Source organism: Chelonia mydas, chromosome 1 (assembly GCF_015237465.2).
Source record: "Chelonia mydas isolate rCheMyd1 chromosome 1, rCheMyd1.pri.v2, whole genome shotgun sequence".
Classification (NCBI taxonomy): Eukaryota; Metazoa; Chordata; order Testudines; family Cheloniidae; genus Chelonia; species Chelonia mydas.
Window position 1 is genome coordinate 115,284,209 of NC_057849.1, and position 16,056 is coordinate 115,300,264.

At 41.3% G+C, this 16,056-nt stretch overlaps 1 protein-coding gene across 8 annotated transcripts in view; it reads right to left on the reverse strand.

Moving 5' to 3' along the window:
• Nucleotides 1–477: 477 nt before the first annotated feature.
• MAP4K4 (mitogen-activated protein kinase kinase kinase kinase 4) overlaps nucleotides 478–16,056 on the reverse strand; it is a 245,918-nt gene continuing 230,339 nt past the window's right edge. For all 8 annotated transcript variants that reach the window (XM_037898037.2, XM_037898030.2, XM_037898046.2 and 5 more), the window contains 5 exons: nucleotides 13,024–13,124; nucleotides 10,459–10,608; nucleotides 7,865–8,024; nucleotides 3,815–3,954; nucleotides 478–3,609 (listed from right to left, as the gene is read on the reverse strand). In XM_037898037.2, the coding sequence (XP_037753965.1) occupies nucleotides 3,526–3,609; nucleotides 3,815–3,954; nucleotides 7,865–8,024; nucleotides 10,459–10,608; nucleotides 13,024–13,124 (635 nt within the window). In that variant the 3' untranslated portion in view covers nucleotides 478–3,525. The remainder of the gene's footprint in view (nucleotides 3,610–3,814; nucleotides 3,955–7,864; nucleotides 8,025–10,458; nucleotides 10,609–13,023; nucleotides 13,125–16,056) is intronic.

A 16,056-nucleotide genomic window follows, 5' to 3' on the forward strand; every position in this document is an offset into this window, starting at 1 on the left:
GGAGCTCTGTACCAATTTTGTCCGCTACTCCCTTACTTACACTTGGCAGGCCTGGACTTCAATGGAGCTACGTCATCTACACCTGCTGAAACCTGCCCCTAGATTTCAGTTCACCATACTTGCTTAGAAATACTACCCCCCAAAATCACGAGATTTCACGAGATTTTAAAAACCATCACCATTTTAGGTTTCCTTTGAGTGTCTTCTGTTTTCCGAGCCTCTGGGTGCCACTGATTTACATTTTAAAGCTTTTCAACACAACCACGAGGACCAAAAATTAAAACCACAGACAAGAAAGCGGAGAAATCATTTGGCTCCAGGAGCTGGGGCTTAAATAAAAATATCAAATATTGCTGAACTTGCAGTAAAATCATGAAATTTGGTAACGTTGCTTTTTCTCACCTTCAATGGAATAAGGCAATAAACACCTTGGCTCTCCAGGAGCAGAAAAATATTTAAAATACTTTCCACATACAGTAGGTGTCATTTTGACTTTATTTAAGGAAAAATGGGGGGGGGGGAGGGGGGGAAACAGTAATATCCATAATACACAGAAGACAAGTTAGATAGCACTGCAGAAAAAAGGCTGTTTACTTGTCTCCAGCCTGCTTTGCAGCTCTATAATTAGTCATTTTAATGCAGTTTGTCAATTGTATTATTGTTGAGCATCTTTATAATCAGCAGAGTTTGGGGTTATAAGTCACAAAAAGTGTACTATTACTAATATGAAAAACTAAAAAAAAAAAAAAAAACCCCACAAAAATCACTTTCAAATAAACCATAAATATGTGATGCACATTAGTGTAACAAAACCATTTTTGTAAACATTTTCTCCAACATAACATGTGCATAAGATAAAAATAAAACACTGCAGTCATACAGTTAGGGTTACTTCGACAAAGATACAGGAAGTTATTACTTATTAAAGCTTAAAACTAAACCTAGGAGCTTTTTCCCTGCTCTGACAAAAGCACTGTTTAAAGAGTCCAACGTTCTATATGTGGTGGTTTGGTAACACTGTTTTTACTTGTCGTTTGGCCACCTTGGCACTTCTGTGGAGGCAGAAGCTGCCATCCGGCAGTTCCAGTGAATAAGTTTCCCTCAGGAAAAAGCACATATCCGTAATCTGGGGAATCCCTGGAACATTCTCACGTACATGAATCGTATTGATTTCGCAGGTAGTGTGTGAGGTGGGGACAAGAACTGAATCCATTTTAATCACACAGCACTGTAAGTATTAAAACCATGCAGAATGACATTGAACTGATCAGTGTCAGCTAATTATGCTACAGGGCCATCTTGTGATTACATCCCTGTCTATGATTATGTTGGACTTCAGAGTCCCTTTAGTTCATTATAGTACAGAGAACTGATAGCTCTTCTGGCTGATTGTAACAGATACTGAAGAAATGGGTCCCCACCCTTGACCTTCAGTGCTATCCAAAAGTCAAACAATTTAAAAAAATATTTCTAAGTACTCTTCTGCCAGCAAATGTAAGGCTTTCTTGATATATGTGTGTGTGTGTGTGTACACGTGTGTGTGTGTTTGTGTACACGTGTGTGTACACACCAGCTCCCTTTTAAACTGTTTCTGATGTTCAAAGGAGAACTTTCAGCAAAAACGCTGATTCGATTAGAAGAATTTACAGTAGTCAGGGTTGATGCCAAAAGGGTTCCTTGAGCAAAACACTTGCCCAGTTGGTGCTGTTAATGTTAAAGCAATCAAGTGACCAGTCACTTGAACAATCAATCTGTTTGATTAAAGAATGTTAAAAAAGCCCTACCTGTCATGCCATGAAAGTAAATTAAGCACAGCAAAAGACAAAGACCGTGAAACACTGAGAGCCTGTTCACTGAATGAACAGCTTAAGGCAGCTGTCAACAAAGTACCCCACCAAAACAAAACAAAACAAAAAAAAAATGGTTGAATCATGACACTGTGCATTATTACATCACCAACAGACTATTATACACTCAAGATTTCTCAAGTAATGAACATGTAGCCATTAAACATATTATTACTCTTGAGACATTTATTACAAATGTCAGAAACTTATTCATAAAATAAAACTGACTTTTTTTTTAAAAAAAAAAAAGGGGTGGGGGGGTGGAGGGGAGCCAGAGCTGGGATCTTACACCTAAACACAAGTATATGCTGTTTTATGAATAAGCAGTATTAACTACATTCTTAAAATAGTTTTAGTGCATTGCATTCTTAGAAAAGAAAAACATCACCTCCCCAAAATGTTTCCTACAACATTTAACAGTTTATAGAACTAGACTAGTTATTGTTACCTGTCTGTTACTAAGCCCACATGTTAGAAGAGTGAAACCTCTGGTTTTAGGCTAAATTCATCAATCTTCCATTACTGATGAAGTTGGTAAAAATGTTTGATTTCCAACTTAGTAAGCAATTACATTAGTCAGTGTCTCACTGCCATAAGGCTATTTCAACCATCTCAATGGACTACTCTCCCCTTCTGCTGAAACTTGCTACAGAATAACAGTCAAACCTTTCATCTGGTAGTTTTGGTATTAAGATTAAATTAGACATTAATGGTTTTTCCTCTAAAAACGTATAAACTAAACCACCTCTTTTATGCATTAAAAACAATGAGGTAGGCACAAAAAAATAAACATATGCTGTTTGGAATTTTTTCTTCTTCTCATTCTGCAAGTGCAGACTGTGGTAAAACTGTTGTTGCACTTCTAGGTTTAAACAAAAATTAAACCTTTAACTGAGGCAGTGCTAATACTGTGACATCACCAAGTTCTGTCCTAACACAGAATCATTGTAGAAAATGAACAAATTTTTTTATCATCTGCACATGTTTCAGGCAAAACCTGGTACACAGAAAAATGACTAAGCTCTTGGCCAGGCCAAAATAAAACCAACCAACCAGAACCAAGAATTCCACCCCCCCGCCCCACCCCATCCCCAAGAAAGAAATTATCCTAGCCACTGTGTCGTTCACATTTTATAAATATTAACTTCTTAAAACCTGCACCTTCCTCTTTGTCCACATATTGTCACATTACAAAAAAAGAAATGTCAATTAAATACATTGTTAACATTACTAGATTAGATCTGCCCTCTGCTTCAGCAAGACTGTCTCTCACCACCACTTGTCACCTTCTCTTGCCTGCCTCCTGCCAAATCAACAACATGTTCATGATAAGCCTTTCTCTTTTCACACTAACAAACAGAGTCATTCAAAGCCTAGGAATTCTGGAGCTGAAGGAGGTGGGGGGGGGGGGGAAAGAGGGGGAAAGACCTGTTGTTTTCTAGTGTGATCCCAAATCTCAAAGACTTATAGCACCCGATGGTAATATCTTTACAGCACCAGCTGCATTGCAGCCTCAGTTTAAAAACAAAAAGAAACCTAACACTAGTGATGCCTGCACACACATTCACATGGAGTGCTTGCATCAGTGCAGGTCTGTACTCCAGTTACTAATAATTCCAAGTTATGAGGATCTCGAAGACTCTGGATGTCAGCAATCCCTTGTCAAATCACACTGCTTCTACCAGCTCAGAAGAGAAGTCCTGCCTAGGGTCATGAAATAAACTTGACTGCTTCCACCAGACCGCACAGAGGCAAAGAAAACCTGTGAAGAAAGAGATAAAAACTATTTACGATGGTAGCCAAGCGTTCAGATCATTTGCTTGCTCACCGAAGTCTGATGAAGAAGAAAGAAAGCAGAGATTTGTGTTAAGCTTTAATGTTCAAGATATTTATAATGCGATTAGAGAACATGGTGTAACTGAAGGCAAAGTTGCAAGCAAAAAAAAAAAAAAAAAAAAAAAGACTACCTTGTCATTCCGTTCACATAAGAACTTGAGTCTTTGTGCCCTTTTGTGCATGAACACGCCATCCAAGTGCCCAGTTTCCACTGATCGTATCTCAATAGCCTTTTCTCCCCAGCCCATAATCTGATTGGATCGAATGTATGCTATAGAAACAAACAAAAACCAACATGTATTAAAAAGCAACAGACAGCAATTGTAAAACCCTCTGTCTTAAAAGTGGCTTGCAAAGAAAACACACTTACCTTTTTATTTAAAAAAAAATTCTTTATGATGCATAAGAAGGAGAGAACAGTTTAATTTTTTTTTTTTTTTTTTAAAAGAGAGAAGGATTTTTGTTGTTGTTTGTTTTTTACCAAAAGTATCATTTTTGCTGCAGTATTCACTGGAAGCCTAAAGTGAAAATGGGAGCTTTCACAACTCTCAATGAAATGAGTTGAGTGTTCAGTTTTACACAGAGCTTTTCTCTTAAGTGTTGCCAGCAGATAGGGTTAATTAGATGTAGGCAATAATGAAAAAACAGAACTCAAGATTTAAATGGAGTAAAATCCTTTCCCTTCTTAACTGCCCAGGTTTCAGTTATGTCTCTTGTGGTGTTATAATTCCACTAATTATAATTCTCAGCAAAAACAGAAATTGATACGGTGTGGGGGGGGAGGGGGAGGGGGAATTGCTCATGTAAAAAACAAAAGTATTTTACAGTTGGCATATTTTTAAAAAAGTTTCTTCCATTCTGAAAAATTGTACTACTTTGAAAGGTATTCTCTATATTATATAGGAGTCCATAATACAGTAAAAGCTTTGATATCCAGCATGTTGGGGGAATGGGGTTGGGGGTGGGGGTGCCAGAAAATCAAAAATTCCGGTTAGCTAAAAGGGAGGGAATTTGGGTGTGGCGGGGGCTGGGGCAGGGGATTGGGGCGCAGGAGGGGTTTTCGGACACATCTCCACTTGTGGGGAGCCGCCTGAGGTGAGCAGCGCCTGGATCCAGAACCCTGAAACCCCTCCTGTGCCCCAAACCCCAGCCCAGAGCCCCCGCCCGCATCCAAACTCCCTCCCAGAGCCTACAGCCCACACCTGCTCCCGAAATGCCCATTTATAGAGCTTTCCGGTTTGTAAAGTGCCGGATAACACAGCTTTCCCTATAGTTTTCAAAGCGCGACTGTAGGTCTCCTTTCCATCATCATAAAAAAGCAAAATAGGACCTTTTTTCTTTGAATGTCACTTCTAATCTCCATTAGGTAAAGAGCTTGGTACTAGCAGAACGAAAAGAATTCTTGTAGTCGTTCAGTAATTACTACTGGGATGTAGTAAAACCTCAAGAAGAAAAAGTTGTCATTATAAAAAACACAGTCAACAGATAATCCAGGTGTTATTCTGATGAGCTCTAACAAAGATAAATGGAGGTGACTTACGTAACTGGAGGTTCTTTGAGATGCAAAGTCCCTATCTGTATTCCACACATGGTTACGCACGTGCGTCATGCACCTGAGTCCAGAAATTCTTCAAAGCAGTGTCCATTGACCCACAAACGTGCAGCAGTGCCCCTGGCACGCCCATCCAAGGGCATAAAAGGCAGTGTGGGTCGACACCCCTCCAGTTCTTCTTCCTGCAACCCAACTGGATCCGAAGCAGAAGGGATGGAGGGCAGGTAGTGGAATACAGACAGGGACCACACATCTCAAAGAACCTCCAGTTACAGTAAAGGAACCTCCATTTCTTCTTCGAGTAATGGTCCCTGGGTGTCACGTGGGTGACTGGCAAGCAGTGTTCAGACTGGAGGAGAGTGTGAGAAAGGTGGCAGCAGAGATGCCAGTAGTACTGCCATTCCGACGGCTGCATCTGCAGTCGCTGCTTGGACTAGAGCGTAGTACATCGAGAACACATGGACAGACCTCCAAGTTGCTGCCCTGCAATGTCCTGCAGCGGAACGTACCAAAGGATGCTATGGAAGCAGCTTGTGTTCACAGGGAGTGAGCGGTTATACCCCCAGGAGGGGAAATTTTTGCTATTTTGTAGTATTCTAAGATTCATCCCGAAACCCACTTAGAAATCTTTTGGGAGGATATGGCTTGCCCACATGATCTTTCTGCTATGGCAGTTATTTTTAACCTGTGGTCCGTAGACCCCTGGGGGTCTGCAGACTATGTGTAAGATTTCCAAAGGGATCTGCACCTCCATTCAAAATTTTTTAGGGGTCCACAAATGAAAAAAGGTTGAAAACCACTGTGCTATGGCAATAAAGAATCTTGGAGATCTTCTAATGGGTTTGGTTCTCTGCTGGTAGAATGCCAGGGCACGCCTGACATCGAGGGAGTGAAGTCTCTTATCTTCAGAAGAGGCATGGGGTTTGGGGAAAAATACAGGTAACTACTGACTGACTGATGTGGAACTCAGAAACAATTGTGGGAAGAAATTTTGGGCATAACCTAAAGGAAACTTCCCTTCGTGAAACACTGAGGGGAAATACCTTCCCCTAAAGGAAACCTTCCCTTCGTGAAATAGGGAGGGTCTACCATTATGGCTCCTAGTTCACTGACCCTTCTGGCCAAAGTGATGACCACGAAGAAGGTCATGGCACATGTTGCCATAGATTCGAAGGGAAGACCTGTGAGTGCCAATAGGACAATTGTACAGTTGCCGGGTGAGTAAAGACAGAACATCCTTCTGCTGGAGGGAGGAAAGCACTAACCGCTGCTAGGTGTAAATATGGGGAAGCAGAACCCTCTCCCTTGCTACCGAAAAGGGATTCCGCCTTCTGACGAAGAATCAATTGGTGACAGTGGTCCCCAAAGGGAGACCAGGAAGGGGGTTTGTGAGGAGGGAAGGAGACAAACTCTATCGAGTATCCCTGCTAGATAATCTCCAAGACCCAACTGGTGATCCAGCTGTTGGCAAAGAGCATGTGACAGCCCCTAAAGCTGACAGGAGGAGTGGTTGGCATCGCTTTGAAGAATTTCTGGACTTGGGCGTATGACGTGCATGCATACCCACGTGTGGGATACATGTAGGGATCATCACTCAAAGAAGATCAAAAGATTAAACAAGGGAAAAAGGAGCTGCCTCTGGTTTGTGGGTGTATTTTCAACAGAACAGAATCGAATCAAATCATAAAATTATGATTTAGCAGATCTTAGCAAGGATGTCCTAAAATGTTAAGGCTCAAATATTTAATAGCACTCCCATTTCATACAAGAACGTATTTGACTGTTTATTTATAGGGGATTTAAATTACATAACTTGCTATGGTATAAGCATATTTACCATAATAATGAACTTTTAATTTATTTAGGGGTTTTTTGGGGGAGAGGGGGGGTGGAAGACAATTTGACCACTAACACATCATCTTAAAAGCACTAAGCAAGATCTTCAGTTGGTGTAAACTGTTATAGCTCCATTGACTTCAGTTGGAGCTATGACCATTCATACAAGTTGAGAACCTGGCCCCTAACGTTTACAAGAACACACTGTAGGGGCCCAATCCAATTCTCATTGAAATTAGTTTAAATCTTTCCACTTACTTTAATGGGAATTAGTCTGTAGTTAACGATCATAGAAAGAAATGTGGTAGGTCATTATGGTATGAGACATTTTGTCTCATTAAAGTGCCTTCTCTATACTCTAGATAACTACGGTAATTAAAAAATATTTTTAATATAAAATGCTTTACTGCTTAAGATCACAAAAAGACTAATCAAATCACATATAAGCCTATTAACAATTAAGAAATCTCTCAAAATAATACCAGCCCAAATCCCTTTAGAAATGCAGGTTATCACAATTTAGCAAAAATATATCTATTTTCAACAGGCTACTAGGAACCTAATGCTCAATAAGTTATTTTGTTCCCAGTACGCCATAACATTTATTTGGATTTCATTCTAAGAGAAACTAAACAAAAACTACCAGATTAATACCATCTCACCATTTTGGCACTTGTCTACCAATAATATTTACAGCATAACTGCTTCAGAATGAAACACCTGAAGACCAAGTATCCCCACCCTGTTATCCCCTAACTTTGCAGATTATGTTTGATTCTCACAGGATACATACCAACTGATGTGGGCATCTCTCCCCACTGCAGAACCACATCTTTGGTGATCCTCCCATAGGTATTAACATAAACCCCTTCATCCTCATAGCAAACCAGCAGCTCCATCCCATCGGTGTTTGGGAGAATGATGATTGCGTGTGGTTGGATGCTGCTCTGGATCTACAGAAGCAAAACAAAAGCAAAGGCACTATTTTTCACTTGAGCTGCTCCCAGTATAAAGGGCTGGATACTTTTTTTTTTTTTTTTTAAAGCAGACTGTAGAAAGGAAGAAAACATAGGTCACTGGGGCCATGATGAGGTAAAGGCCCTGAGGAGAGACATATCAATAACTAAGTCCCATCAAACGGTCATCTCCAGAATATTTGATTGACCAGTTCTATGGAATGACCTGTAGTTATTCCTTCATTAGTCTGCGGTTGAGATTTTCAGTGCTGACTTAGCTACACGGTAACATGGCAAAGCAAACCGGAGCAAAGAGCACTGGACTGGAACTCTAAAGACTGGGTTGTCTTCCCAGTTCTGCCGTTCACTTGCAGTGTGACCTTGAGCAAGTCACTTCACCTCTCTGTCCTTCTGTGTCCATTCCCACCATTTATCTGCTTAGATTGTAAGCACTTTGGGGCAGGGATGATCTCTGATGGTGTGTTTGTACAGTGCCTAGCACAGGGAGGCCCTGGTCTTGGTTGGGGCCTCTAGGTGCAAATAAAGATAATATATTCAGGTGATCTTTAAGACCCATAAAATATTTATTCTTCAAGCTATTACCCAGTTTATATTTAATTACTGATGTCATTTTATCTCATTTTTTAAATTTAATTTTCTCAGTGCACCAGCTGCTCTGTAATTACCTGTGTCTACTGCAATAAAATGATAATTCATTTTATTTTTTTAATAATTCTGGTCAATTCATTTTAAAGGTAGAAAAGAAAAATTAAAGTCAGTAATATTTCTACTAATGACTTGGAAGTGGACTTGATTAATAATTCTAGGGTATACATATGAAGGAATTATGCAATTTACTATTTTTTCCAAATTGATATAAGACTAGCTATAGCTATATATTCTATCATCATCCTATTTTTGTTCTCTCTCTAAATTTTGGAGGGCTTAATGTTTGCAAGTCTTGAACACTTACCAATAGTAACCTTCTAAGGCAGAAATGTATTGAACAGCTTTACTTTTTTCTTTTAAGTTAAAAAAAAGTTTGTCTTGCACAAAATCCACAACAGAATTCCACTCCCATACAGAACTGTCCTTAAAAACTACCAATGACTGTAACGGACGCCTCCTCCTTTAGCCTTGTCCTGCCTACGCTGTGAGAGTGGCCACAGGGAACTGTTGCCCTGCTCTGCCTCCTCTTTCCACCCACTTGATGGTGATCTCACCACTGTTTTAGGCTTCCAGGGACTGTCCTTTCGCTGCATGTCAAAGGTCGCTCCTCTTGCATTCATCTGACTTCATCCCTCTCTGCTTCCAAAGATTTTTTTGTCAATATGCTCACATAATTATACTTTACCATCCCTTTTCGGTTTTTTGTTTTTTAAATTTAAGAGCCCGTATACGTTCTGATATAGGATGGTTTTATATCTTTTATAGCCGTCAGTCTTAACCAGGGGTACATGTAACCCTGGGGGTACTCAGAGGTCTTCCAAGGGGTACATCAACTCATCTAGATCGGTGTTTCTCAACATGGGGCTTGCAGCCCCCCTCCCCCCCCCGGGGGGGGTGTCATGGAATAGGTTTAGGGGAGTTGCAAGTGCAGGGCCAGCATTAAGGGATGACAAGCAGGGCAAATGCTGGGGTTCCATGCCATAGGAGGCCTCGCAAAGCTAAGTTACATGCTTCAGCCCCGCTGCCTGGGGCTCAGGCTTCAGACAAGGCTCACAAGTGAAAAACAGGCTCAAGAATCACACTGAAATGTAAGTACAAATACTTATATTCCAATCAATTTATTTTATAATTATATGGTAAAAATGAGAAAGTAAGCAATTTTTCAGTAATAGTGTGCTGTGACACTTTTGTATTTTTATGTCTGATTTTGGAAGCAAGTTGTTTTTAAGTGAGGTGAAACTAGTGTACGCAAGACAAATCAGACTCCTGAAAGGGGTACAGTCATCTGGAAAGATTGAGAGCCTTTGTTTTACACAACATCTATTTTAACAAAATTACATTCTTTTCATTCTTGCTGTAAAACATGTTAGCCACCACAAGGAATGAAGTAGCAAGCCCTCAAGATCTTGAACTGTATTATTTTGAGCATGCATTAGGACTGACATTAACAAAATGTGTTTTGTACCTAGTATTCAGAGGAGGTGTAATGTTCTATGAAGGAAAAGAGGTTTAGGATTTTTTATTTGTGGGTTTGGGGATTTTTTATTAAGTGCAAGATGCTCTTATCTTTTAACTAACCCACAAGTGATAATCACAATTTCAGAAGTTAGAGAAGCATCGTGAAGGGAATAGATGACTTTTTTGCATGGTTGCTCACGGTATGATCACACCACAGCATTTGAACACCTGTATATCTTTTCAGTGTGAAGTAAGTGAAAAAAACCTAAGAAATAAAAATCCCATACTGAGCCACAATTCTTACATGCGTTGGCAGATAAATATCATAGACTGATCCCGAGTCCACATCAACAGCATGGAAACCAGCACAGGAACCATAGATCACCTTCAGCCTCTGACCTTCCTCTACAGTTAGATCCACCAGCAATGGCTTATGTACCAATTCTCCAAATGACTGCAAGACAGTAATTAAAAGGAGGAGTCAGATCTACATCTCCGCTTAGCACACAACATTGAGATGACAGGTTTCAGAGTAACAGCCGTGTTAGTCTGTATTCGCAAAAAGAAAAGGAGGACTTGTGGCACCTTAGAGACTAACCAATTTATTTGAGCATAAGCTTTCGTGAGCTACAGCTCACTGCATCGGATGCATCCGATGAAGTGAGCTGTAGCTCACGAAAGCTTATGCTCAAATAAATTGGTTAGTCTCTAAGGTGCCACAAGTCCTCCTTTTCTCTTTGTGAACATTGAGATGGGAGTCCTTAAAAACATGCTTATCACACACACACACACACACGCTGGCAGCTTGCTCCTGCAAAGTCATCCCACTTGATCCAGCAGTGTGGTTAAGTACATGCCTTTACAGATGTGAGGCATTCCACTGAGGTTAAGTCCCTGGATTATGTGCTTTGCTGGATTGAGGTCAGAATAGTCATATCTGTGCAGGACTCAGCCATATAACACTATGAACTAAAACAACTTCCCTGGACTAAAAAAGCAGAAATAAAAACTAATCATCAACCCACGTTAAACTCCTTTAGTATATTTTTAATTTGTAAGTGACAATCTCATTTTCTGCACAACAGTTTGGGTAGTGTGCGGTGTAGCCTCCCTCTGACCCAGAGAGGGAGGAACCACCCTCTGTGCCCAAGTGGGCGGAGCCAGACCTGGCTCACCCTGCCCTCCAGACGTGGGTAACCGGAACCGGAAGTATAAAGGGCAGCGCCTCTGGCTCAGTTGGAGCCAGGACACTGAGGGAGACAGACATGTCCTGCTCGCTCCAGCCACCTGAGACTGCGGCTGAGCCAAGTGACCCCCTGCCCGCTGGGGAACCTGTCTCTGCTAGGGACCCTCCAGGATTGCCGCTGGCCACCTACCTGGAGGAAATGGAAGACGCCCCATGGTCCCAAGTACAACCCCAGGGGAGGGGAGGAAGTGGCCCAGCGACAGCCGACTTCAGTCTGGCTGTAGCACTGCCTGAAGCATGGTCGGTGTGTTGCAGCTGGATTCCCTGCTGACCCAGTGGTGGATCACTCCGCCCCCTGGGTCGGGGCCCAGTGGAGTAGGGTGGATCCCCTGGGGTGGCAGCCTCCCTTTGCCAGGTCAAGAGGCCTGCATTTGTCAGTTGTCCACTGGAGCTAGGACACCTGACCCCTGGGTTTTTCCTCTGTCCTTGCACCACGGGCCCAGAGCCAATTGACTCCTGGGTTTTCGCTCTGCCCCTGCACCAGGAGCCCAGAGCTAATTGACTATTGTATTTGCCCTGCCCCTGACTAAAAAGCTTGGAGCTAATTGTCTCCTGTGTTTGCTCTGCCCCTAACTAAAGGGCCCAGAGAATATAGATGGCTGGGTTTACTCTGGCCCCTGCTTAATGAACCCAGAGCCTGCAGACTACGGTGTCTGCTCTGGCCCCTGCCAAAAGGGCCCCGAGACCACAGACTAAGGTGTTTGCCCGGCCCCTGCTTAAAGGGCCCAGAGGTATAGATGGTTGGCTGCTCAGCCCCAGCCTAATGGCCAGAGCCTACTGGCCCTGGGATTCCTGCTTCTGCCTAAGGGCCGGGACCAATTGACTATATGGGGGCTCAACCCTGTTAGGCCGGTCGGAACACTAACTCCTAACGCTAATTCCTCTGATACTAGGCAGCAGTCCTGACGGTGCAGAGAGGTGGTGTGGCCTCCCTCTGACCCAGAGGGGGAGGGGCTACTGCCCCACGACTAGTTTGGGAATGATACCATGTGACCAATGATATTTTACAGCACTCATAAAAACAAGTGAGACTAACATAATTTAGTGATTTGTTCACTTGCAGCAAGATTGGGATTTGGTTCAATTATCTGTCTCTTGATTTGTATATGTAGAGGACAACAAACACACCTGTATAGTATCTCAAAAATTAATCTGCCTAGAATTGAAGCATGGTCTGGAGGTTCACAACCCTAGTGAGCTTCTTCTACATGTTTAATGTGACCACGTAAAATAAATTACTCGCCGAGAAGAGAGAAGTCCAGCAGGGCTTTAAATTTTTCACTCTCCTTAAGCAAGAGTGAAGCTGTGGCAGTGACAACTGACTGCTCTTCGGCAGCTGCCATATGATGCTGTCACCCTGAGCAATCTCCTTGTTAGGTTTTCCATTTATGGTTTATATTCAGAGTTCAATTCAGAATGTTAATTTAGTTACATACACTGACTCTTTCATTTAACAAACATCAATAATGGCATTAAAATGTAATCCAGAATTAGTGACAGATTTACTAGAGAACATGTAACTATATATCAACATTGTGGGTTGTTCAAACATTTTTATAAAAGCAGCTCTGTAACTGCAAATACACATTAGAAAGCCCAAAGACGGTTAAAATAAACTGTTACCTTAAAGGCCATAAATTTGTGGTATGGCTTTGGTGCCCATGCATAGACTTCCACAGAACTCTTCAAAGCAATTACCAAGAATTTGATTCTTTCATATTTTACTGAAATCAAACAAGAAAATAAACTCAGCAGCAACTCCAAACTTTTAACTAACTTTAGGAAACAAGAAAACAATAAAGTTGCCATATAATTTTAAATATTTGAAGGTTCCAGTTAATATTGCAATAACATTCCTATTTCTAAGTAGTTTAAAGTAGGGTTTAAAAAGTAATACATATGTTTAGTCATCTGCTTCTCAAGAATATTTAATCTTGTCAGTGACTCAATGAATATCCATGTCTGGATTAGCCTTGCTAATACACTATACATTATTCTATACAAAACACAGATGCTGTTTACATAACAAAATGGAAAGTTAACTTTTGGGTCAGGGTCCTTTTTCACCTAAAAAGCTGGTTTAGAGTTAATGGGCAGACTTGCTTTCACCACATTGCTGTTATTAATGCATCATGATTAAGCTGAAGCATGAGGCACTAGAGGAAGACAACAAGGACTCAAATGAAAGAAGGAAGATAAAGCCAGTTTTAAAAGCAAAAGTAACAACAAGTTTGCTAATGGAGCACTTTCCTTTACCTCCAAGATCTAAAATTATTGTGTTAGTAGGGGACACATTAAATAGGGGACATGGGTGGTGAATAGTAGGGGACATGGGTGGTGAATAGGGGGATAATCATCCTCATGGAAAGGTAGGAAGAGGGGTGTGGGGGGGGAGGGGAAAATGTTCCCAAAAAGTCACAAAGAGAGGCTAACATGTCAAGTACTGGTCATCATCTGCTCTTCTTCCCTTATAGTTTAGACTCCCCCTGCTAGGGCAAAATGAAAAAATTCTCCAAACTGGTAAAGAGTTAGAATTTCTTTAGAAAATACTTCAAAAAAATGATTTCTAGGCAAACATGGAACATTTTTGAGGGATGTTCCCCTCCCCCTCTTCCCCCAACCAAGAAGTTGCAAAGCAGCCCCACACACACAAAAACATTTTGCTGCATCACTAGCAAAGTCTCATTACAGTCTTAGGGAGGAAAAAAGCTGCATGTGTCAGGAAAGGTAAAATTTTCATCGTGTAGCAAATCTGTGAATTCTCAAACTTCTTCTGCATTCAGATACAAGACAAAAACTGGTCCTGTGGTAGAGCTCTGCTGGCAACTACTGTTCAGACTGTTTAAGATATAGGGGATTGGGAAGGACCAGGAGAAGTAGGAAGTGGCTATTCAACTAGAGGTGCAGACTCTCCATTTTCCACTTCCATCTGAGTTTTTGAAGGACAGTACTATGGTCTTCCTCAATTTCTATTTCTGCTAGACTCTTTTGTGATACCAGTTGTGGATGGGTGATGCACAATCAGCTTGACATGTTTCTTCTTTCCAGCTAGCCCAGGTAACAAAGGATGTGAAAGTTTCCTGAAGTAGTGAGAAATCCTTTCCCCTTACATTTCACATCCAGCCTTGATGCAATGTGACTGTACTGCAGAACAATCCCACTGTTTTAATACATACTATTTTCATGGCTTCTCACGACTCTCTTTATTGCCATGTGGGTCTACATTTGTTTTCTCCAGGCATGCGGTAGGGAGATGGAGCTGTTCTTCAGCGGGAACTTTGCTCCGTTTACTTAACAGGGAAGTAAAAGCAGTGAATTTTAAGTGCTGAAGACCTGACACATTTTCATCTACAAAAAGGATGTTTCAAGTCTCCAGTTGTACTGAGTCTGCCTCTCTGCAAAATACAACTTTTGTCCAATCTTGTCTATCTTGAAAGAATTCTTAGGGATTTTGTGCATGAACGTCATCTTATCTGTGAAAAGGAACTTTGATGCCCTTCCGTGTCTGCCTAGGGTGCTTTCTGGAACATACCCAGACTTAGCTACCAAAGAGTAATTTATCATCTGGGAGAGTCATAAACTGCCTCAAGCATCTCTGAGATCCATCCATACCACCTCACCCTTAAGTCTGAACCCCCTGCTGCATCAAAGAGACAAGGAAGACATCAATGCCAGCTGTTTCAGTGCACAAAGCCACAGAGGGTCAGCTCCAAGACTGCACTGTTATTAGATCTGCAAACACAACTATTTCCAGAGCTCATCATTCTTGGGAACTAAAATGTACTTGTCAAAGAGGCCTTCCTACTACCTGAGAAGATCTACTGTATATTTATGGTTCACAGTATAGTTCAGTGTCAAACTATAGCTGAGTGTAACAAATCACTCTTCATCTGGAAAAAAATGCTCTCAGTTTCATGTCCTTCACTGTTGGAGAGTGCCTTTTATATAGCTCTTAACGTATTGTTAAACAGGTTGCTTCATTAGGCTGATGAAACTCTTGGGTATGACACAGGAGAAGTAAGTTATAAACTGCTTTCTGGATCAAGTTTTTGGTTCAGCAGTTTCTTACTGAGATATTTATTGACTACTCACTACTGGTAGATTTTTCAAATGTGTGCACAAGACAGACTGATTGATTACAGTCCAATTGCTCAAACTGCTACTATAGACTGACCAGCACAGTTTGACAAAAGATAAGGCTTTGAAGCAAAAAGACAGGAGTTTGAAAGACAGGTTAGTTGCAGTAAAGAGTATACCTTAAAGTGAAAACAAAGCAAAAATCATTCCAAGGCAATAGTGGTGCATCATCACGGCAAGATCTCATTTTGAAGCTGAGCCAGCAGAAGCAATACTAACTTACTGATATTTTCTGGGTACCCCACAGCAGGTCAACAGGCTTATATGTACTCTCTGCCGTCCATCACAGGTTTTGGTTCAGAGGGGGTCTATAACCCAATTAATCTCAGCAATTTAAGAAGCACTAAAAACAATCTATTTAATGGAAAGACACTTCACCCCACAATTGCACTTGGCTCAGTCTGAGAGTGCATTAGGAAATGCAATGAGGTAAGGGAAATCAATGCATCATCATTAACTTAAACATATGTTCCTGTTACCATAAACCCCTACAAAGCTAGCATGCTTTTTTGTTGTTGT